Source organism: Lygodium microphyllum, chromosome 4, assembly GCF_053477565.2.
Source record: "Lygodium microphyllum isolate KBCC chromosome 4, Lygodium_microphyllum_v1.1.10, whole genome shotgun sequence".
NCBI lineage: Eukaryota > Viridiplantae > Streptophyta > Polypodiopsida > Schizaeales > Lygodiaceae > Lygodium > Lygodium microphyllum.
Genome location: NC_141138.1, coordinates 145,614,716 through 145,639,484, shown reverse-complemented (window position 1 = coordinate 145,639,484; position 24,769 = coordinate 145,614,716). Strand labels below are relative to the sequence as shown.

The following is a 24,769-nucleotide window of genomic DNA, read 5'->3' as shown; positions in this document are numbered from 1 at the left end:
ATAGAGCCATCGATCCAATTTGGGCTACATGGACGAAGTATGGTTGCTCCATTCTCACCCACATATGGAGTGACCGTAGACAACAAGCCATCATCAACATACTCGTGTCATGTCCACTTGGCACATACTTTTTGTGGGTTGTACACACCAATAAGAGGGGGAGGAAAACCACAAGCACATTCATCTATCATCACCTTCAACAAGTCATCCTTGAGATATGCATTATCTTTTTAAAGTTGATGCTTTCTTAAGCTTTTAAGTTTTGTATCATTAAATGACCAATATTGTAGAGCCTCTCTCTCTCTCTCTCTCTCTCTCTCTCTCTCTCTCTCTCTCTCTCATATGAAGAAAACTGTGGGAGTAGCTGCTGGGGTTTGCACTGAGGAAACACAAAGTAAACAACCACAATAGAAACACAGCAATACAGCCACAAATGTAAGTCAAAACTCAAACACAAAAACAAACACAAGCAAAAGGAGAAGGGGAGAGAAAGAAAACAACTTTGAAGTGAATGAAATTTGTAATGAAGAGTGTATAGAGTGCCCAAGGACGAAGCAGTAGTGTCAGAGAGTGAAGTCCGCCAAAGATGAATCCCAAGTGTTGTAACCACCAATCAGAGATAAGAGAGTGCTGAATAATGAAAGGCAGCAAGCTCGTCACTAAAACACGACAGCCAAAGGCTGAAATCTAGTAAACGCAGCAATGTATCACCAGAGAAAGTAAAAAACTGATCACCTGAGTTTAAAAACTGTCAGGCGAAACCAAGAGAGTTGTTTGTTGATGTAGGTGGTCTATCAAAAAGCAAAAACGCAAGTACTACAACTGTCGCTTGGTGGAAGAGATAGCAACAACTTGTCGCCTAGCACCAGATGGCTGAAAACACAAGCTGATCAGGTACTATGATGACACAAAAAATGGAGACCTCCAAACAGCACAGTGATGGCTAGAAGCAAGCCACCTAAGGCTAGATGGTAATAGGCTGCAGTCGATGATGGTTGGACAACAAATGATAGGGGGCTAATGGCTGAAATCTACACAATAGAGTGAGAAACCTACACAAAAGGATGATAACTCAATGGGGGCAGCCTATCTATTTATAGATGTGGATAGACCCTCGCAAATTAGGGTTTCATATAAACTCTCTCATACCATGCACGGTTTTTGCATTTTTCATTAAATAAGCATGTGTCGGGGATGTTTAAGAGCCTAAACAGCATGTAATGCATTTCTTAGCTCTCTCTTTTTTTTCATAAATTTCTTAGCTCGCTCTCTCTCTCTCTCTCTCTCTCTCTCTCTCTCTCTCTCTCTCTCTCTCTCTCTCTCTCTCTCTCTCTCTCTCTCTCTCTCTCTCAAGTATTATGCATCCAGGTGGGTCCCTCAAATGTGGTGCAAGTCGTTAACAACAATGCATCCAATTGTCGATGCATAGGACACCTACTTGAGGCTAAGTTTCCTATGATTCTATGGACTCCATGTGCAAGTTTTTGTTTGGACTTGCTCATGGAGGACACCAGGAAGCTAGTGGGTGAAGAGGGTAGTGCATAAAACTATATCAATTATCACCTTCTTCATGGTAAAGGTAAAGGTACTTGCAATGTATCATGAGCATAGCACAAGCCACCTTCGACTCAATTCCCTTTCATTCTGTTGCTATTGAAGCGCCTTTATGAGGTGTGGTCTACCCTTTGCCAAAAAATGGTATCCATTCTATGGATAGCACTTATCGGTACTCATTGAATCGGAGTCCTTTGGGACTTTAAGGTAAATCTACATGCCTTGCTGGAGCTCCCTAGGAGCACGATGTTAGTTAGCATAAAATGTGGCACAATATTGGGTCGTTTTAATGCTTTTTCTCACAATTGTCAACATTTATTGCATATCGTGCAAAAAGTTGACTACAGACTACATTTTTACCCCCTAAGCTCTGTACCAATCGGTGGTTTGGACTCATCACCGTACATAAGCATAAACGGGCTATAACTAGTAGCCAAATGCTTAGCTCTATTATAGGAAAACTCAATCTGAGAAAGATAACATTCCCAATTAGATTTCCTACGGAAGACATATGCACAAAGCATATCCTCCATGGTTTGATTCACCCGTTTAGACGGCCCATAGGTTTCAAGATGTTCCGAGGACGACATGGACAATCAAGTTTCCAATTTTTGGAAGATCATTTGCTAGAAATGGTTAGTGAACTTAGAATCCTGATCACTGACTATTTCATCGGGTAAACTATAAAGTCTATAAATGTATTCAACAAAGAGACCAACCAATTCATGGCTTTTTACAGTCGTCTTTGTAAGAATGAATCGAGCCACTTTCGTCAATCGGTCGATCACAACCTAAATTGCATCATGACCTCGCTTCATACGAGACAATACAACTACAAAATCTATAGAAATGCTACTCCATTTCCTACCATGAACTTGTAAAGGATGCAACATCCCTGCCCGTCTATAACATTCAAATTCATTAAGCTAACACTGCAAGCACTCGCACACATAAGACTCAACTATAGTCTTAATATGTGGGCAATAAAAATAACAGGTGACCAAGGCCAAAGTCCAATATATGCCAGGGTGTCTAACACTCAATGCATCGTGACACTCAAATAAAATTTTCTTGCAAATATCCTGATCATTGGACATACACACTTTGCCTTGTTTGAAAAGTAATCCATTCCAAATGGAATACTTTTGCACCATCTTTCTCTTAGTAGCTAGCCTTTGAGTGTCCAAACCACCTAAGCTTCCCAAGCTATTAGGTCCCTCTTGAACTAGTTGCTAGATCTCACCAAAGTGAAGATCTTTTTGACAATACCCTCTTAGAGAAAGATAGAAATCTGTCGAATTTTTGAAGGAGAATAAGGCATTGACTTCACGAATTTGACTAGGAGCATCAATCAATATATTAGTTACACCCTTCCTATAGCGAATTTCAAAATCAACTCTTGCATAAGCTCTACCCATCTCGCCTTGCAACCATAGAGATCAAGCTGAGCACATAGCTATTTCAATGAGTAGTGATCTGTCCAAACAATAAAGTGAGCACCGTACAAACAACGATGCCATACTTTAAGCGCATGGATAAGCACCAATAGTTCTTTCTCTTGCCATTCTTTAAGAGTATGGATGACCACCAATAATTCTTTCTCTTGGATGGTATAACGTGTTTGAGCATCGACAAGCTTACAACTCTCGAATGTGATAGGTCCGCCATCCTAATAAAGGACAGCACCTAAAGTATAATCACTCCATCTATATGAACCTCAAAAGGTTTAGTCGAACCTATAGACTGCAACATAGATACAATGGTAACAAGTAATTTCAATGTTTGAAAACATTGATCGAACTCACTAGTCTAGACAACTGATGGACCAAAGTGCTTCTCCTTGCTTCGGATTCCCTTAAGCAAATGTATCAAGGGTTCAACAATATGAGCATAGTCCTTCATGAATTTTCAAGAAAAACCCAGTAAAACTTAAAAAAAAGTTTTACTTGCCTAATGGTCCCTGAAATAGTCCAATGAAGCACTACTTATACCTTTTTGTGATTCATCTGAATGCTATCAAGCAAGGTGACATAACCAAGAGATAAAAAATTTGTGCAAAAGAATTCGCACTTAGATAGTTTGGAAAACAATTACTCTCATCTTAAGAGACGTAAGACGATACACAAATGTTTAGTATGTTCCTCCAACGACTTACTATAAATAAGAATGTCGTCGAGGAAAACAACTCCACTTTCCAAGACATGGAAAAAACAAATAATTCATCATTTGTTGGAAAGTTTCCAGAGCATCGGTAAATCCAAAAGGTAGATTCAAAAATTAATAATGTCCATACCACATTCAAAACACAGTTTTCGGAACATCCCCCAAATCTATCTATATCTTATGGTATCTAGACCTTAGATCCATTTTGGCAAAATACTACATATCGCAAAGCCGATCTATAAGGTTATCCATCCTCAGCAAACAGATATTTATTCTTGATAGGTTAGCTTATTGAGACCTTTGTAGTCAGCACAAAAGCACATCATGCCATTCTTCTTTTTAGAGAGAAGGATAGCCACATCTGGGGACTTGCTTGGCTCAATAAAGCCCTTAGCTAAATGGTCTTGAAGTTGCCTAGGTATCTCGTCCTCCTCTTTCGGGCTAAACATGTAAGATTGTTGATAGATGAGAAGTAAGACCATAAGGTGGAGCAAATCTGTCGCACCTTAGATCTCACTCGAATGACTCTAGATTTTTCTAAACACCTTTCATGCTAGCATGATGCTGTAGAAGGTTCAATTTAATTTCATCCATGTTGGGTTGAAAGCACCTTTCACAATTACTTAGTACTTTAATCCTAGCAATGACCTTATCATCCTAGTTCTTCATGTTATTTGACCAATCACTTGTCAGGGCTTAGGAATAGCTATTACGTTATTTCAAGTCTATTTCATATTCCATAATAGTCCTAGGGTTTTACTATCTCCGTCTTACTTTGTTGAACATGTTGACTTTCTCAAATGACTGTGAGTGCCATTTATAGCTAGCAATGTCCTAACATTTATTTTTCTAACATTTTTTTAAATCTAGATGTCCGTCACTTAGTATTTTTCAAGTAATTTTTTTCCATAGAATATATCACCCATTAGTTTCACAAGCATCTTGTCATCTTGTAGATATCTAGTGTATGATTTCTTTAATAATTTTCCTAATCAAATCCCTTGTAAATTTGACTAACTAGCAATACTAATATCTGTTTTGTAATATTTCAGACTGTTGTTGCATCTTTGGGATACGTTAAGCACCCCCTCCTTCAGCCAACTCTGTCGGTACTAGAAACAGGAAGGTTTCAAGCCCCACTATTCATATTATCATCCATTTATACATCCACTACCATTTAGTATTTGTCAGATTGTGTTCTGCATTGTCATATATTTTCTGTATCTGTGTTTGCCATACAGTTTCTTTATGCTCTATGTTTGGCAGATTTTGAGGACAAAATCCTTGGGATAGGGATGGTTTGTAGTGCACTACTTTCGGGCTTGGGGCTTTCTCAAGGGGGTAGGGCAAGATCTAGAGCCACCTTAAAATTTTCCAACTTTATAAGGGAATCCACGGCATACATGCTCATGCTACTGGTATGATTTTATGCTTGTTCTCTCTTGAAGAGTGGGACGTATCCTTTGAGCTGAACAAACATTGCTACTTCAAATGGCTAGAACAGGAATTAACATTTATTACCCTGAATTCTGGGTGAGACTTGGGCTTATGTGGGAACCGTCTTACATTCCTTGTACATTTGGTTAAATGTTCTCTTGGCTAGAGTTTAGTTAGTTAAGATTCTACTTCATTCCATTTGCAATCATGGGCGATAGATGTGCTAAGAACTTATAGGTCACCTATATGGACCAAAACAATTGTGTCTTTATAAGTATGCAAAGAACTTATACTGCTTTGGGCAACATTATAGAAAGAACTCCTTAAAAAACTAAACGGTTGAACGACTATTCCCACAAAGGCCAAAGACATGTCATGAATTTCCAATTCAATCTTATCATGATTTTGCAGACATTTCAGAGGCCATATGTCTGCTACAAGATGAAGTATTTGGTCTCACAGATGACATAGTCTTCATAGACAATTGATGGATCTGCCCATATTTCAAATTTCCATATGTTCTGTACAGGGTAAATAATTTGGCAGTGTAAAGATCCTGTGAGCTGCACAGGAACACACACACTGAAGAATAGAAGGGAGGCATCACTCACACAAAACAAGCAGTTTAGCATTTGCCCTCTGGAAATAACACTCTGATGTATCGTGCTGAGTATTATCTAGCATCTTCCCAAATGGCATATGCAGACCACAAACATGCTTGTATCTGACGTGTCACATTTCTTTGTAAATCTTTGAAAACATACAAACATCCTTTGTTGAAAGACATGCATTTCAGATATCATTCTCCTAGAGGTAACATTTTTTGAAAACATTGCAAGCATAATTGAGCAGGAACATATCCATTTTTTAATTAACAATTTCTGCTAGTTTTATAAAGCAGATGTCAAAGTCAAAGTATGCAGCAACATTGAGCGTACTCTGACCGGCAACCACTTGAGATGCTATGCACTAAGTTTCAAGCCAAACTATATCAATAGAGTATAACATGCATTTCACCCAAAAAGGTGATAAAGTTCACTGGTACTAACCTGCATATACACCACCATTTCCATCAGGAGCTTTGGCAACCTGAAATTTGAGCATATTATCAATAAGAATGTGATGGCGACCAGTAACTGCAAATTAGACACGTAATGATTTCAACAGGGCATATTTGTGTTCCAAGAGACTTTTTCACATTGATGATGTATGCATAAAATAAGCTCCTTCAACAAGTGACATGCAGGTTTTTTGCTTTGGTTTTTTTTTAATTGAAACAGTTGGTGGCAAATTGGAATGATTTGAGTTGTTTGAGCAAGAGAAATGAAATATCATCAAGTAGGTTCCCAACACTGAATTCAACCACTACTGCAGGACAAAGAGATTCACAAACTTGGTAGACACCTGAAAGACGTCACAAAGCCAGGACAATAATTTTGTAAGAAAATCAACTCTATTTTGTCCACCATCCCATACATGCATGATGTGTATTGTCATGTCTTGTTTTTTGAGACAGGCCCAAAGGCCTTATTGCAATGTATTGGGCCTTTGATCATCAAGCCACACTGTTGCCCTTCTACGTTATGTACTTTTTTAGTCATTTTCTCATCATAATATCAAAGTACCTCTATATTTGATCCAAGGGCCCCATGTCACCTTGCCTAAAGCTAGTGGAGATGCCATTCTCCTAAACTCTTTGCCTTACTCTCTCCGACATCACAATGTCATCATCTGCATACAAGGTTGTATCATCTACATACTTCAAGTCCATCAGGTTTCTCTCCGTCCTACATGGCTCTATGAGAATGCACAATGGAAGAGAATCACGAACATGAGAGAGAAGGGAAGAGAGAAACAAGAAAGAATAGAAAGAATGAAGGAACAGGACAGAACTGATCTGAAAATGAATGCTGGATACAAGGCTGGCTTCACCAGTCCCCCCCTGGTATGCACCGATGAGGGCATAGGAACAAGCAAGCAGAGTGAACTACAGGCTGAGAGAGAGAGAGAGAGTGTGTGTGTGTGTGTGCTGGCGACAGCTGATAACGATGTGCAGGCTGCAAAGGTGGCAACTATGAATAGCTACAAACAGGAAAACTGGCCGACCAGCTGCCAAAAATGCTGGCAGATATAAGCGACCAGCTCATCAAACTGCTGCCCAGCCTGCCATACGTCAAAAAAATAATGCACTCATCCTGTAAGGAGTGGATGGAGGTACAAACTGACTAAAACTGGAGACTGAAATGCAAATGGACTGAAGGCTGTCAGAAATCCTCTATCTCAGTCAAATTCTGACAAAACTCACAATGAGGAGATGACCAGCATGAATACAAGAAATGCAACACCATCTCTCAGATCTTGGGAGTGGCTGAAGGCCTGAGATGTGTATATGATGAAGTATGGAAGCCTGAAACAAAAGCTTCGAGAAGATGTCCACTGCATTGTCCACGGTAGGACAATAGGCCACCGCTAAAACAGGACTCCAAATCCACTCTCAAAGAGCCACACGTGATGGTACTGCACCTCAATGTGCTTTGTGCAAGCACGAAATACAGGGTTCTTCCCAAGTGCAAGGGTGCTCTGGTTGTCAGCCCAGGTTGTCAAGCCCATAGAAAGATGGGTCCTGACTGAGGGAAACCTATCTCCACAAGCATGTAGTGGAGCCACATCAGCTCCTAATTGTTGAACACAATGCTTGATACTCATCCTCCATCCATGAGACAACCATGGTAGGCTGCTCCTTACTGCTCGAAGATATTGCTCTAATCTACGAGAGAAGGCAAATCTAGTATTCAAGCACCGAATATCGACACCTCCAATCCAATCTAAGCCACTCCATCTTGTAAGCATGCCCCCTCTCGATACATGATCCCATAGGATTAGGTCCCTTGTAAGTAGCACAAGACACAGAGAGTGGCTCACCGATGAACCTATAGAGGAGTCCTCATGAAAGAAAATAACATTGTTAAGTTAGGATTCAACAACACGCACACACACAAGCACAATGAACAAGTGAACAACAAGAGAGAACACAGTGTTGGAAGGTCACATCCACTATGTCCGAATGATCTTGAAAGTACAATCACAAGGTACTAAGTACCACACCCACTAATGGGTGTTTACATGGAGGGAAAAAACCCTTCTCCAACTAGAAGGTAAAAAGTGCCCGTGGATAAAACCCTTGTACGACTATAAGGTAAAAAGTGCTCATGGATAAGGGAGCATTCACACTAGGCCTACGGAGGAACACAATAAATGTAGCAAATCCCTCTCAAGTGAATGATGTGAACATATACAAGGAATAGGCAGATCAATCCCCAAATGGTACCACGCCTAGAGCCTTGAAGATCACCATTTAGAAAAGCAATCTTCACATCCATCCAAGAGATTGTGTGAAATACACTTGGGATCTGTCTCTGGTGGACATCATTCTCCAACATTGCATTGATCTACCCTTAGACATTTTGTATACTCTTACATTCATTTACAGCATTCATTCACTTCAAAGTTTCTTCTCTCTATGTTTGCATTTTGAGTTTTTGCGCCTAGGGTTTGAGTTTTGCTTGTCTCTGTCTAAGTCTCTGTGTTTCAATCTTGGTCATACATGTTGTGTTTTCTCAGTACAAACCCTAGCATATCTTCACATGGTATCAGAGCCGGTGCTTTTCTAAAGAGTATCGTGCAATGATTGTGAAGGCTAGTCTTTGTGCGAGACTCGCACGCAACTCGATTCTGACTCATAATGTCTCAGGCACCTTCTTCTTCGGATCCTATGAAGCCATATCACGCTTCTCCATCATTGGAGGCTCGGAGAAGGCATTATGGTCTTGAGGAGGAGGTAGACACGCCTTCACCTTTACCATCTTTTTCTTCTCATTTTGGTCATCTTATAGATAAAAAGTTTGAGGAGTACTTGCGCATCATGTATAGTTTGCTCTACATTGCTCCAACAAGTGCTACTATTCGGTTTGAATTGATTGGTGAGACTAGCCATCTCCTTGATCTTGGAGGGACCTCGACATTTAGCACGTTTGGCGATCCATCTCCATTATAGCCAGGCCTTGTGTCAAGTTCGTATAACCCTTTTGAGTCGTGAGCCAAAACCCTCTTCTATTTCTTCATTTGGTGTGCAAGATCCAAATGATTTTCAATATGTTAACTTTAATAGAATAGGCTCTCGAAGCAAATACCCTTCATCAGGTATATCTCTACCATTTATTTCATTTGGGCGAGTAAACCACACTTCTCACCTGCCTCCCATCCCACCACTATCTTCTCCACATTCAGATCTACTCACATCTTCATTCCAAAATCTTCAATTACACTCTTCCGCTCAAAGCACACTAGGGGTTGGATCTTCCATCTCAGCTCCTAGCACTCTCTTTGTCTATACCACAATCTACCTACCCTCCATTCACTCACCTCTTGGTGCATTGTTAGGAGAAATGCCACCCTTTAACACTATATCTTCCACCTAACCCCACTTTACCACATCCTTTCACTCTGAGATGGTTGTGATGGGCATCCCCCTTACTACCCCCAGACACTCACAAACCCACCCACATGACCTTTCAAACGAAGGGGTATCCATCCTTTCCTTGTGGACTGTCGTCGCATATCCCTTGGGTCACTCCTACACACATATTTCCATCCTCTACTCCCCGTGTCCCTATCCCTCCACCTTGGGCTCCACAGGTGGTTGCCAAGCCCATACCCAATCCGCCCTTGCCCACATTTGGATCCGCTATGCACACTTCTCGTATGCATGGTGGGCACTCTAGGATTCCATCCCAAGTGTACTCCACTCCCCTACCCTATCCCCCCCTCTTCACCCTACCATCATTATATACTTTCTTCATCTCCTAGCACTACCACTCCTGTTGCAACGGCCAAAAAATGCCTTCACAAATAAGACTCATTTTAACGTGTCAAAATATACCACTTAGTCAAACTTAGTGCAACAAATGCTTGAATCTCAAGGACTGTGGGACCTCATCGTTGGTACTAAGGACCCTCGATTAGCTCACCCTGATCACATCCTTCAATGGAAAGCCCGCAATGCCACTGCCAATATTGAGTTCATGCAGGGGTTGCCTCTTGAGTTCCACTCTCAGTTACAACATTTTTCCCTTGCATCTGAGCATTGGAGTCATCTCATTGACTGCTATACACCTCGAGATCGCACTTGATGTATCAATCTCTATTTTGAGCTTCAAGAGTTTTCCATTAAGGAAGGGGATGATCTAACAGTCAAGTTGATTGAATATCAACAGTTACTCGCCGAGTTTTCCACTACTGGCTCCCCAAAGTCAAACAGGTCACGTTCTTCTTCAACATGTTGCCCAACAAATACTTCCATTTTATCCAACACATTATCTCACTACCTAGACTGCCAACATTCTATGAGTTTGAGTGCTAATTCTTGTGTTATGCGAGGCTGCACAATCAAGTCCACACACATTCATTCAAAGCAGCGAGGATTGGTTGCCTCCTCTTCGGGGGGGGGGGGGGGGAACCAACAGTGGCAAGAACTCGCAAGATGCGAAGGCAAGCCAAAACAAGGGTGACATCCCTTCCTCCAAGAGAACCAAAGAAACACGATCCCTTTGGCAACAAATTCCTATGAAAAATAGGTTTTACACACACCGCCAAAGGTCGGGCTATGTGGATGAGTGTCATACCAAGGCCCAAGGTCTTCCTCCTAGAAAACCACAATAGACTGCTACGATTACCTAGCCAGTCCAATAGGATTTCGCCTCCCGTTGCTACACTATCTATTCCATCTCCCCCAATGGCTATTGGATATGTGGCACGTGGTTAACCTCAATAGTCCATCTCCTTCACTACTCCTGAAGGATTGGCTGATTGGTTTGCTAGTGGCTCACGTATTGCACTTTACTTCCTAGGGCATCCACTATACCATCTAGGACCACTTCCCCACCTTGCCGTACGCAATGGTGGCCACACACTTAGCCTTTCCCTTTTTAGACTTCCACTCCATACTTACATACTCATTGCATTGCACTTAGCTTTGCCCCCTTTTTAGACTTCCACTCCATACTTACATATTCATTGTATTGCACTTAGCTCTGCTTTCTTGTATTTTACTTTTAGATTCGTTTTTTGGAGCATCTCACTACTCACATCTATGTTGTAGATTTTGATCTATTTTGCACAGTTTTGTATTTCAATGTACGGCTAACATGGAGGCTTGCACCAGTCTTTTCTGAGGTGCACACCATTCCGTTCAAGGTTCCATCTACTCAAAGTTTTGCTCTTCTACCAACATCGAGGCTTCCCATCCTATGGTGGATCATGTAGCATCTCTCTTTATGCTATCGTAGCAATGATTTCTATCCTTGCTCTTCCAGTAGGAATGCTTCATCATTTTCATCCACATGGTTCTCGGCTCCACCTGAAGACCAATATTCTCAGGCTCCTCTTCCTCCTTCGGCATCAACATCGAGGTTGAGAGAGGGTTCCTACCCTTCTTGGTATTCTACAGGTTTCGGCACTTGTCTTCGACATCGGCCTTTCTCCCCCCCCCCCCTGCTTGTTGTACCTTCCCCTATGCATTGCATGATTTCATCATCTTTGTACTAGGGCGCTTGGGCAAGTGAATAATTTTCCCATGAGGGATACTGTCCAAGTGGCCCCTACTACATGAGCATTCTTCAACATGCACCATACTGTGCATCCTATTGTACAAAGCACCATTGGACGGATCCTAAGTTGTTTTCATTGGCGGATTAATCCACCATTCTTCTTCACATAATACTTTATCACCTTTCCCTCGTCATTAACATCCTCAAGTGATTGGGTATACTTGTGTTGTTTTGTGATGTGTTGGGTGTACCATCCCTACTCCCGTCTACTAGGTCACTGTTACTTAATCGACCGCCAGCCCTAAAATTAACTTTCCACCAAAAAAGGGGGGGGGGGGGGGGGAGAGGGGAGAGAAACAACAACAACAAAAAGTTCATTGTGGTTCCATCCACCTTTCTAGGACTTGGTAGACCACTGGGCAACTAATGAGCACCCTTTGTCCAATGCCTTGTCTTCTCTGGGTTAACTACTTGGACTAAGTTAGTAATATAACCATTGCCTCTCTAGTCTTGGTAGGCCACTGGGCAACCGACATGCACCCTTTGTTCGATGCCCTAGCTGCTTTGGGGTCTGCCACCTTGGGGTAAACATTGTAGGCCTTCCCTTTTAGGCTTAGTTTTGGACCTAAGAGGGAATGCTGAGCTAAAACACGCTTTACATCTGTTAGCACTTTTTAACAAGCCCAAAACACGCTTAATTAATGAAAAATGCAAATTTGGTGCACAGTTCAAGAGAGTTTCAATGGTTCCCCAAAACCCTAATTTTTTGGGGCACCCTTTAACATTTATAAATAGACACAGGCTGCCTACCATTCAGCCTCATCCTTTGTGGAGGTTTCTCACTCTACCATGCAATTTTCAGCCACCTACCATCTGCTCTGCAACCATCATGCAACCCATCTATCCAACCCTAGGCAGCCTGTTTTCAGCCATCGCCTTGTTATTTGGAGATTTCCATCTGCTCGGTCATCATAGCACCTGATCAGCCTGCGTTTTCAACATCTAGTGCTAGGCAACAAGCTGCTGCCATCTCTCCCACTAGGTGATTGCTATAGCACCTGCGTTTTTGCTGTCCAACAAGTCATCTAAATCAGCAAACACCTCTTCTGTTTTTTGTCACCTTAGTTCCCTCACACATTGGTGATCAATGTTTGGTGTTTTCCGCACTCCGACTAGAAATCACAACACTTGGGATCGGTCTCTAGTGGACATCACTCTCCCGCACTACATCGCTCTGCCCTTGGACATTATGTATACCCTTACATTCATTTACAACACACATTCACTTCACAATTTCTTCTCTGTATGTTTGAGTTTTGAGTTTTTGCACTTAGTGTTTTGCATTTGGGGTTTGAGATTTGCTTTTCTCTCTGTCTGAGTCTTGTGTTTCAATCTTGGTTGCACATGCTATGTTTTCTCGATGCAAAACTTAGCATATCTTCACAACCAAGTTAAGCCTGTGCATAGCGGGATAGCACATCTTCACAACCAAGTTACCATGTGCATAGCAGGCTATGTGCTGTCCCATAATGTATCTAACAACCATATAGGGGCTATTTTAGCTTCCCAAATAGCAACCCTCGCATCACCCCCTTCACAATCAGCAATGCCTTTATCAATGGTCTAAAAATCAAACTATTGTTTAGCATGTGTTTGCTATAGATTTTCTTGCTATAAACCCTCAATAGGTTGCTAAAATGGACCAAAATCAGGTTCACTCTGCTAAAATAAAGACAATCAACTGTCAAACATGTTCATAGTACCCACATTGGGCTGATTTTTGCAGTCCATTAAGGGCTAACCAACGTGTTCAACGAATACCACATCTCTACAAACAAAAATGTTGGTGGTGGAGGATTGCTACAAGCAGTACCCTTTACTTTTAGCACTATAACCAATAAAAATGCATAGGCCAGCCTTACCTTCCAGTTTATGTCTTTTTTTTTCCTAGTAAAATGTGGCTGATTATATTACTCAAAAAAACTGATTACAGCGGATTGCTTATGCTCAACAGACTAGCTGGAGCTAATGCAAAGTCACAAATACATCATGTATACAAGCCTCTCAAGGCGGTTTGGGGGGATGCGAGCAAGAATCCATGGAGGGGGGGTGTATGCCATCAGGGGTTGCTTGCCTGCATCACGAAGAACAGGTCCCGGCTGCCCAAAGTGCGCATGAAATGACAACGGAGCTCCTGACGAGCCCTAGACTCGCCCTACACCTGATCCCATCGGCCGCAGAGGGAGTGGATGATGGAGGTCCAGAGCTCTGCTAAGGTTGCCTGTGCTAAGAAATCTCTCTCCGCCGAAAGCCTCCTGACACCGCCCCTTCCAATTTTGCCAACCAGTAAGACTCCTTATGATCTCCCATACCTCAAAGCGGTCTGCTATGGGCTCCAATACCTAGCGGATGGGTAGATCCTCCAAACCGACCACTTCGCACGACCTACCTCGATAATGACTATCGTGTCCTTCATCCCGGCCTACTACAGAAGGTGACGTCCTTGGCTGACTATCTGCCAGCAGAAAGTCCCCCCATGAGATACATCCAAGGCTTAGTGCTATACGCCGAACAATGCTGCATGCTCCTCTCCACACGAGCTGTGCCGCCTCACACAACCAAAGGCAATGCTTTGGGGTTTCCAGAGGCTGTCGTGTGCAACGCATACAACCTCCCTCCTTTTGCATCTGGGCAAGCTAACTTCCCACTGCCAAGCCTCCATGTGCCACCAACCATAAGAAATACGATACCCTCCTTGGCCTCCAACTATCTCATAGGCAGAGCCAGAAGGTCCGTCGGAAAGGCTATGTGATGTTGTGCTCCACCCAATGCCTGCTACGTGACGGTGCCCAGTCCATACCCTGCTGCATCAGTACATGTCTGCCAATCCTGGCAGTGTACTCCAGGAACCTCGGTGGCTTCTTGGTGACCACAGTGGCTGGCCATAGCCACTCTCTTGGATCCCACTCCAGCTCATCAAGTGGCCTACCCTCCCAGATCCAAAGGCGCCACTCCTTGATCTCCTGCCAGAAGACAAAAGAGTCAAACCGCCATGTCTTCCCCTGAAGGCCAATCACCCAGATCCTCTTCCATGAAAGAATAGCTATCCCCTCATCCTGCTGCCCTCTATCAAGAGCTAGACGCCCCCCCCTCCTATATGGTGAAGAAGATCCCAGGTGGAGTGCCGCCCACTCTACCTGCCACCTGTAGGGGGATGCCTGCTAGTGGAAACCTAGCGGCCCATACGTCTCCAGGCTCTATCAGCTCTTGTATCGGGGGCACAAGCCACTCCTGAGGTATTGTTACGTCTATCTCCCTTCTCCTCAACTCCGCTTCTCTCTGGCAGCCTGATACTCGCTGCAGCACCTCCTCATCCGCCATCTTGTACACCTTCCGCCATGTCCTGATAGTACGAGCCGTGCCAGCCTCCCAACCAGCCAACTCTATGTGGGGGCGCTCGCCAATCTTTGCCCCTTCCCAATCCCTGACCTAGGGGTTCCAGATCACCAGCTGACGGTCTATCTCCTCCTGGCAACTCGAGGGGCTCTGGATTAGGGCCTTACAAAGGCCCTGCCTCACATGGAGCAAGTTGCCTAGAAAAGGTGATCTGGGAAGGGTGATCTGGGCTGACGTGAAGATCCATCTCAAGGACAGCCTCCACTCACCGACAAGCCTCGGTCTACAATCCTAGAGACCCTCCTGCAATAGGACCTTCCAGGTCTGTCCTCCCGACGTGAGGCCGTGGACAAACAACTTGCCCAAGAGGGCCATGCTCTAATACTCTGGGTCTATGATCCCAATCCCTCCCTTTGACCACTACCGTCTGATGGTCGCCCACACCACCTTGGGCTTGGAATCCCCGGAGCCGTCTGATCCGTACCAAAGGAAGTTCCGCACTAGGCAGTGAAGCTGCCCTACGCAAGATGAGGAGAAGCACCAACACGACGTGATGTACCAGAATGTCGCTAGGTCTGCCCTCTGCTCACCGATCTAAATTCCAGATGAAGGCTCCACTTCGTGCTAGAGTCCGGATCTATGAGAAAACCAATCGACTTTCGCCACATGATTTTCCCACCCGTTGCAAAACAGAACACCTTAAGAGCCAGCCCCACTCTCTCCAATATCACCTCATCGTCCTCTATATAGAGTGTCGTATCATCTGCATACTCTGCGTCTAACAACCCAGTCTCCTCTCTCACTGGAAGTAGTCCACATAATCCACTCACACATGACCTGAGGAAGTGAGCCATCGCCTCTGCAAAGAGTAGAAACAAGTACGGGGCCAGGGGGCAGCCCTGCCGAACCGATCTCTCCAATCAGAACTCCTCCCCTCGCCTACCACCTATAAGAACCCTACTAGTGGCCAATCTATAAAATGCAGAGACCCCGTGAATCCAAGCCTAGGGGAAACCCAACCTCACCATAATGCCCTCTAAGAACTCCTAGTCCACCCTGTCATAAGCTTTCTCGAAATCAAGGAGTAGAACGGCCAGTTTCTGCCCACTGAGCTAAGCCCACTCTGTCACCTCAAAGAAGGTGAATACATTGTCAAGGATGCTCTTATCTTGGACAAAGCATGTCTATGTGTCATGGATGATGTCTCGAAGCACGGGGTGTACTCGCCTACCAATCATCTTTGCCATTGCCTTATAGGCCACTGACAATAAGGTGATCGGTCTCCACCAGGAAAGCTCCAACCAGTCTCCCCCCTTGGGGAGAAGACTGATAAGGCCTGCCGGAAGGTTCCCTAGCATCTGTCCTAAAGTAAAAAACTCCTAGAAGGCCATCAGAAGGGGGTCCTTCACCACTTCCCAGTAGGTAGTGAAAAAGGCCTTAGAGAGGCCATCCTCACCCGGTTATTTCTGCCCGTCTTGTATATGGAAAGCCTCGTCTAGTTCCTTCTCTGTGAAGGGAGGTAGGAGGGAGCGTCCCATCTCCTCTGTGTGACAAGGGACGGGATGTGGTCCCAGACCTGCTGCTTATATCGTTGTCCTCTAGCTGAGGCTGTCTCCTGTTGGAAAAGGCGTCTGTAGTAGTCGATGGCAATCTCCATCACCTCGTCTGGGCTAGAATGAGTCCTCCCATACTGATCTCTGAGACTGTGTATCTGCTCTCCTGAGGTGTGAGACTGGTACACCTGCAAAAACTCCCTGCACATCGTGCCCCCCTTCCGCGCCAAGAGAACTATTGAGGTGCGCGAAGAGAACTCTAAGCGCCTGTCCTCTAGACCAGCAATGGCTCCTCACACACCCACCTCCGGTGCGTGGAGGGTGGAATCCCCTGGTACCTCCTGTATAAATCTTTGCATGGCTACCAAGTTCTGCCGAAGTGCTATCTCCTCCTCCCACCTCTCCTGCCTGGCTTGTATGGCTGCCTCTTGCAAGATTCTGCTCGACTGAGCAAGGACCTCAACAACCTCCCTCCCACCCCACTCTTTGGTCCAAATCTGCTCTATCTGTCTCATCACATCCTCCCTCCTATAAATCGAATTAGGGATCCCATAGGATCGTGTGTCTAGGGCAGATGCTAGGGGATCTAGTGTCAGGAGGACCAGGCAATGATCCGACAATGTGGTGCCTGCCAAGAGCCCAATCTAGCCTCCACGAGAGTCTCCCCACTCTCCCACATAAAACCTGTCCAACCGCTCTAACAGGACTCCACCTAGCCGCTTGTATCCCCAATAGAAGTCCAATGACCTCTCCCTCTTGTGGAAGGCAGGGTCTCTCCAGGCATCTCGTGCTCCTACTGCCAGTAGAAAGACCTCATATGCCTCCTGCTCCTCCCCGGCCATGCCCTGGTAGTTTCTGCCTTTGCCCTGCTGGTCCTCCAAAGCCTCTAGGTTGTTGAAGTCTCCTCCAACAATCCAGGTTTCCACCTCTGTGAGTCCATCCGCTATCTCCACCGAGAACCTGCTGCGTGCCCTAACCTCTATAGGGGCATAGACATTGAGAACTCCAAGGCACGAGTCCCCAATATCCAAACTAATCCATAGAACCCTCCTTGCCACTATCGTCCCGTGGTCTCATACATAGGCGGTGAGACTCGGGCCAATAGAGATGCATACGCCTCTGCTCCTCCGTCGGCACCTATGGCGTGCTCCCAGTAAGTGTGTGAGCTGCCCGGTGGTACCTTCCCTACCCGCTAGGCCGGAGTGGGAGTGAGCTTGTGCTCTTGTAGCAGTAAGATGTTGATTCGTCTGGCAAGGGCACGCTGAAGCTCTTGCCGAAAGATCAACTTCCTGGAACCACGTGCCCCACTGTAGTGGAGACTATTCACATTCCAAGATGCAAGGTGTAAGCTCATGGGGAAACCTACAACTGACCGAACAGGCATTTGTTCGGTGTGGAGGCTACTAATGAGGAGGAGAAACTATGGGGCATGCAGGTACGCTTTGCCGCAGATCTAGATGGCGAACTCCAGTCCCCCATGGTGGCCCTCGGCCGCGGACCATAGGGGTGATAGATGCTCCACGTGGTACTATCAATGCATTTATCAGCCATGTTGAGAGTCGTGACTCTGTACACTGGTAGAAACGGGCCGCCTGTGCTAGGGGCCACTCGATCACATCCCTCGGAGCACTCCACTGTGGAGGGGCTCGAAAGATAATGCTCAAGTGTGGGACCTCGGCACCAGCCCACTAGTTTATGTCCATCATGCAACTAGGCCACTGCTGTGTAAACAGTGCTAGTCCTTCTTCTCCCATGAACTCGGAGATGTGGTCCTCCACCTAAATCTTCAACACTTTCTCTATCTATGTCGTCGTCCAATCCCCTGAGTGAGAGGACTGAAGGAAAAAAGCATAGTTTGGTCCATCCAGTGGTGCTAGTAAATGAACCTTGCCCCTCCTAGACTTACGAACCACAAAGATCCCCACCTCTAGAGGTAGTGGAAACTCTCCGCGCTCCGCAACTCTCAGGTAGGACCATGGGCCACTGCGGAGGAACTCTTGCGGCAGCAGCTGTACCTATCTCGCGAAAGTGTCACGGCGGCCGGGGCAAATGAACTGGTAGTTGTGTGGGAGGGGAAAAACTACTGGTGCGAGGAAGATGTAGGTGTGTCTAGCTCATCACCTCCCACAGGGGGTGGATCTGGGGGGAGCGAGGGGGGGAGCCTATGGGATCTCAGGTGAGGTAGTTTGTGGCGCACGTGGTGGATGTGGGGGGCTACAGTCCTCCTAGGTGGGGCAGGCACAATGGGGCTGCAGAGTGCTCTACCGAGGGGGCGTCGCTCGCCCTCTTACTCCATACTATCGAGGCTACATCTGAGGAGCTGGCTGCGGCCCCCCTGCTGTCTCTCTCTATCGTCTCTAGACCCGTGTGAAGCCGTCAGCGTCCACCTGCGGGCCTATCGGCCAAGGCATCTTAGCTCCGAAGCGCGTACAATCTGCTGCGTGATGCCCAAAGTCGTGGCAGCGCAGGCATTGCTCTAGTTGCCCAATCACAATGACATGCTGCCTAAAGAAGTGATCTCCTGCCTCAATCTCGAGGAACTTTGGTATACTCTTTGTGTCTTTCACAACCACTCATACCTTGGGGACACCTACAGTTGTCACTGCATCCGCAAAGGAGGCAAGAAGAACTGTGCCAAAGGGCTGTCCAAAGTCCTCCACTAACTGGCGATACTCTACCACCAGTCCAGGGAAAAGTAAAGTGACTGAGTGTCTAAGAAATCTGTTGTGAAGCTCAAATGTCTCCACTGTGAAGCCGCTGTACCAGGAAACCATGTAAATGACCCCCTTTGTGGAGACATAGGGCGAGCTCTCCACTAGGTCATGAGCTGCATACACAGAGGTGAGACGAACCATGAAGATCCCACGGCCCATGAGGACTGCCTCCACGATTTGCGCTGTGCCAACTTGTAGCATGCAATGAAGCCAATCCCGAAGCTGGGCCTTGGATGGAGAGTGTCCTATTACCTGACCGAAGATCGTTGTTTCTTTAAGCTCTAGCTTTGTGGCACAAACGGCCAAGAGCAGTTCCTCAGAGAGAACAACGCACAAGATGTTTGAATGGGGGGCACTCGCAGAATGCACCGGCGTCTGACCAGGGGTTTCCATTGCGCGACCGTGTTGAGGAGCTACCAATCACGCTACTCTGCGCTGGCGGAAGGGGGGGGGGGGGGGGGGGGGGGGGGGGGGGGGGCGCCCTGACGGGAGAGGCGTGGGCGTAGCGCAACGTGACAAGGCAGAGAGAGAGGGATGGTTGGGCGGCAACAGAAGGAGGGGGCGCATGTTATGGAAGGCGAGGGGAAGCTCTAGGTGCCCGCGACGGTGGCGTTGGATGAGCGCAATGGCAACGGAGACGTGACACGGGGGCAGCGTTTGTGACGCGACAGGCAAGGAGCATTTATTTCACTATGGAAAGAAAATATTTATACCCAGTTTATGTCTTTGTGGCTGTGGCACCAAAGCATATACCAAACAACCAAAGACACAAAAATGTGATACCACTAATTTCTCGCCATTCAAAGCCTCATAAGGCGTACCTTCAGCCAATCCCTTAGTGGGGCTATAGTTAAGCACTTTTTTATTTTTCCAATGGCTGATTATATTACTCAAAAAACTGATTACAACAGAGTGCTCATGCTCAACAAACTAGCTAGAGTTGATGCAAAGTCACCAATACATCATGTATACAAGCCTCTGAAGGCGGTCTGGGGGGGATGGGGGCAAAAAGCCATTTTGGGGGGGGGGGGGGGGGGGGGGGGGAAGAGGAAAGGGGGTATATCGCCAACTGGGGCTGCCTGCCTACATCACGAAGAATAGACCTTGGCCACCCCAAGTGCGGATGAAGTGACCTCGGAGCTCCTGACTCGCCCTCGACTCACCCTGCACCTAATCCCATCGGCCGCGGAGGGAGTGGATGATGGAGGTCCACAACTCTGCTAAGGTCGCCTGTGCTAAAAGTCTCTCTCTGCCGAAGGCCTCCCGACACCGCGCCTTCCAGATATGCCATCCAGTAAGACGTCCTATGATCTCCCATACCTCCAAGCATTCTGTTGTGGGCTCCAGTACCTGGCGAATGGGTAGAGCCTCCAAACCGACCACTGCACACGACCTTGCCTCGATAATGAATATCGTGTCCTGCATCCCAACCTCATATAAAAGGTGACGGCCTTGGCTGACTGTCTGCCAACAAAAAGCTCCCCATGAGATACATCCAAGGTTGGGTGCTATACGGGGCGAAGGATACGGCATGCTCCTCTCCACACGAGCTGTGCCTCCTCACATGACCAAAGGCAGTGCTTTGGGGTTTCGAGAGGCTACTGTGTGCAACGCTTACAATCTCCCTCTTGCATCTGGGCAAGCCAACTTCCCACCGCCAAGCCTCCATGTGCCACCAGCCATAAGAAGTACAACACCCTCCTCGACCTCCACCTATCCCATAGGCGATGCCAGAAGGTCCGTCGGAAGGGCTCCGTGATCCTGTGCTCCGCCTAGTGTCAACTATGTGACGGCGCCCAGTCCATATCCTCCTACATCAGTACATGTCTACCTATCCTGGTAGTGTACTCTAGGAACCAGGGTGGCTTCTTGGCAACTACAGAGGCCGGCCATAGCCACTCTCATGGATCCCACTCCAGCTCATCAAGTGGTCTACCCTCCCAAATCCAAAGGCGCCACCCCCTGAGCTTCCAAAAAACATAGGAGTCCAGTCGCCATGTCTTCCTCTAAAGACCCACCACCCGAATCCTCCTCCACGAAAGGGCGGAAATCCCCTCATCCTGCTGCCCTCTATCAAGGGCCAGACGTCCCCCCACTTGAACGATGAAGAAAGTCCCCTACGGAGCGCCACCCACTCTACCTACCACCTGAAGGGGGATGCCTACTAACGAAAACCTAGCTGCCCATACCTTCCTAGGCTCTATCGACTCATATATCGGGGGAGCAAGCCACTTCGGAGGTATTGCTGTGTCTATCTCTCTTCTCCTCAACTCCACTCCTCTCTGGCAGCCTGATACTCGATGCAACACCTCCTCGTCCACCATCCTGTACACCTCCCGCCATGTCCTGATAGTACGAGTTGGGTCGGCCTCCCACCCAGCCCACTAGATGTGGGGGCGTTCAATTATCTATGTCCCTTCCTGATCTTTGACCTAGGGGTTTCAGATCACCGACTGACGGTCTATTTCCTCCTAGCAGCCTGGGGGCCTCTGGATTAGGGCCTTTTAGAGACCCTCCCACAGGCGGAGTAAGCTGCGAAGGAAAGGTAATCTAGAAGGGGTGATCTGGACAGACGTGAAGATCCATCTCAGGGACGGCCTCCACTCCCCGCCAAGCCTTTGTCTACAGTCCTGAAGGCCCTCTTGCAATAGGACCTTCCAGGTCTGCCCGCCTGGTGTGAGACTGCAGACAACTAGCTTGCCCAAGAGGGCCATACTCTGATACTCTTGGTCGATGATCCCAAGCCCTCCCTCTGACCTATGTCGTATGATGGTCGCCCACGCCACCTTGGCCCTGGAATCCACGAAACCATCAGACCCTGACCAAAGGGAATTCCGCACTAGGCGGCGAAGCTGCACTACGCACGATGAGGAAAAGCACCAACATGAGGTGATGTACCAGGCCATCGCTAAGAGGACCTGGTTAACCACCAGGGCTCATCCGGCTAGTGAGAGGCGAACCGTGCTCCAGTAGAGGTCAGTTTCCTCCGAATAGAATCCAAGACAGGAAGAAACTGATGAGCAGGAGTCATGTCAAATCCCACCTGGAACCCTAGGTACCGGACAGTCTGCCCTCTGCTCACCCATCTAAATCCCTGGTGGACGCCCCTCCGTGCTGGAGTCTGGATCTATGAGGAAACCAGCCGACTTTCACCAGTTGATTTTCGCTCCCGCTGCAAAGTAGAACACGTCAAGAGCCAGCCTCACTCTCTCCAGCATCAACTCATCGTCCTCTATGTGGAGGGTTGTATCATCTGCGTACTCTGAGTCTAGCAACTCAGTCTCCTCTCTCACTGGAAGTCGAAGGCCGCATAATCCACTTACGCGTGACCTGAGGAAGTGAGACATCGCCTCTACGAAGAGTAAAAACAGGTATGGGGCCAAGGGGCAGCCCTGTCGAACCGATCTCTCCAGCTGAAACTTCTCCCCTTGCCTTCCGCCTACGAGATGACCGATCTGTACAGGGTAGAGACCACACCAATCCAAGCCTGGGGGAATCCCAACCTCACCATGGTGCCCTCTAGGAAATCCCAGTCCACCCTGTCATAAGCTTTCTCGAAATCCAAGAGTAGTACAGCCAGTCTCTGCCCATTGTTCTAAGCCCACTCTGTCACCTCAAAGAATATAAATACATTGTCAAGGATGCTCCTATCCTAGACAAAGCTTGTCTGTGTGTCATGGATGATATCTGGAAGCACGGGGCGTAGTCGCCTACCAATCATCTTTACAAGTGCCTTATAGGCCACTGGCAATAAGAGGATCGGTCTCCACTGGGAGAGCTTCAACCGGTCTCCCCCTTTGGGGAGAAGACTGATGAGGTCTGCCAAGAGACTCCCTGGCATCTGTCCTGGAGTGAAAATCTCATGGAAGGCCCTCAGTAGGGGGTCCTTCACCACTTTCCAATAGGTAGCGAAGAAGGCCTTAGAGAGGCCATTCTCCCCCGAGCATTTCTACCCATCCTGTGTATGGAAAGCCTCCTCTGGGTCCTCCGTGAAGGGGGCTAGGAGGGAGCATCCCATCTCCTCTGTGACGAGGGACAGGATGTGATCCCATACCTACTGTCTACATCTCTGTTCTCTAGCTGAAGCTGTCTCCTGCTGGGAAAGGCGCGTGTAATAGTCGGTGGCAATCTCCATCACCTCGTCTAGGCTAGAACGGGTCCTTCCATACTAATCCCGAAGGCTGCATATCTGCTCTCCTACGTTGCGGGGCTGGTGCACCTGGAAGAACTCCATGCACATCATGTCCTAAAAGATGACGTACCAGTGAGACAGTAGGGTTGGCCGGGAGGAACATGAAGTGAACTCGACAAACATGGAGAAGAGAAGAGAAGAGAGAAGAAACTCTGATGAATGGAATGATGAAGTCCTGAATCATGGAGTGAATGTGATACAAGGGAACAAGGGTGTTGTAGCACAAGGAAAATGATGAAGACACCCACGAACCACGAACCACAATGTTCTCCTGAAGGGGTGTGAGGGTAGTGGAGAGGCTGGAGAGAAGAGGTGACGGACTGAATGAATCAGCCGTAAGGAATGAATGGAGAGTGACCTATAAATAGGCACAGTCAATCTAGGATGGCGCCAACGCAAAACGTAGAAACCCAAAAACGCAAACTGCAGGTGAAGGGTTTCTCAACAGGAGAGATTGTGAGGCATGCAAGTGCGCTTTGCCGCCGGTCTGGATGATGAACTCCAGTCCCCCATGGTGGCCCTCAGCTAGACCATAGGGGTGATAGATGCTCCAAGTGGTACTATCAGTGCATCTATCAGCCATGCTGAGAATCGCGACTCTGTACACTAGTGGAAACGGGCCGCCTGTGCCAAGGGCCACTCGATCACGTCCCTCGGAGCAATTCACTATGGGGGGGCTCTAAAGATAATGCTCAAGTGTGGGACCTCGGCACCAACCCACCAGTTAATGTCCATCATGCAACCAAGCCACTGTTGTGCAAACAGTGCTAATCCTTCATCTCCTATCCACTGGGAGATGTGATCCGCCACCTAACTCTTCAACTCCTCCTCAGTCTGTGTGGTCGTCCATTCCCCTGAGTGAGGGACCTAAAGAAAAAAGGCATAGTTTGGTCCATTCGGTGGTGCTAGTAGATGGACCTTGCCCCTCCTTGACTTACCAGCCACGAAGATCCCCACCTCTAGAGATAGTGGAAACTCTCCGCACTCCACAACTCTCAGGTAGGACCATGGGCCACTGTGGAAGAACTCGTGTGGCGACAGTTGTGCATGTCTCGGGAAGGTATGGTAGGTGGGAGGGGCAGATGAACTAGTGGCTGTGTTGGAGGCGGAAGACTGCAGTGCGTGGAGAAGGTAGGTGTGTGTGGCTCATCACCT

The 24,769-nt window shown here is 47.0% G+C and overlaps 1 protein-coding gene across 3 annotated transcripts in view; it reads right to left on the bottom strand.

Moving 5' to 3' along the window:
* The window catches only part of LOC148037737 (UDP-N-acetylglucosamine diphosphorylase 2-like), a 140,172-nt gene that overhangs the window by 66,027 nt on the left and 49,376 nt on the right, over positions 1 to 24,769 (bottom strand). For all 3 annotated transcript variants that reach the window (XM_087676691.1, XM_087676690.1, XM_087676692.1), the window contains one exon: positions 6,204 to 6,243. In XM_087676691.1, the coding sequence (XP_087532817.1) occupies positions 6,204 to 6,243 (40 nt within the window). The remainder of the gene's footprint in view (positions 1 to 6,203; positions 6,244 to 24,769) is intronic.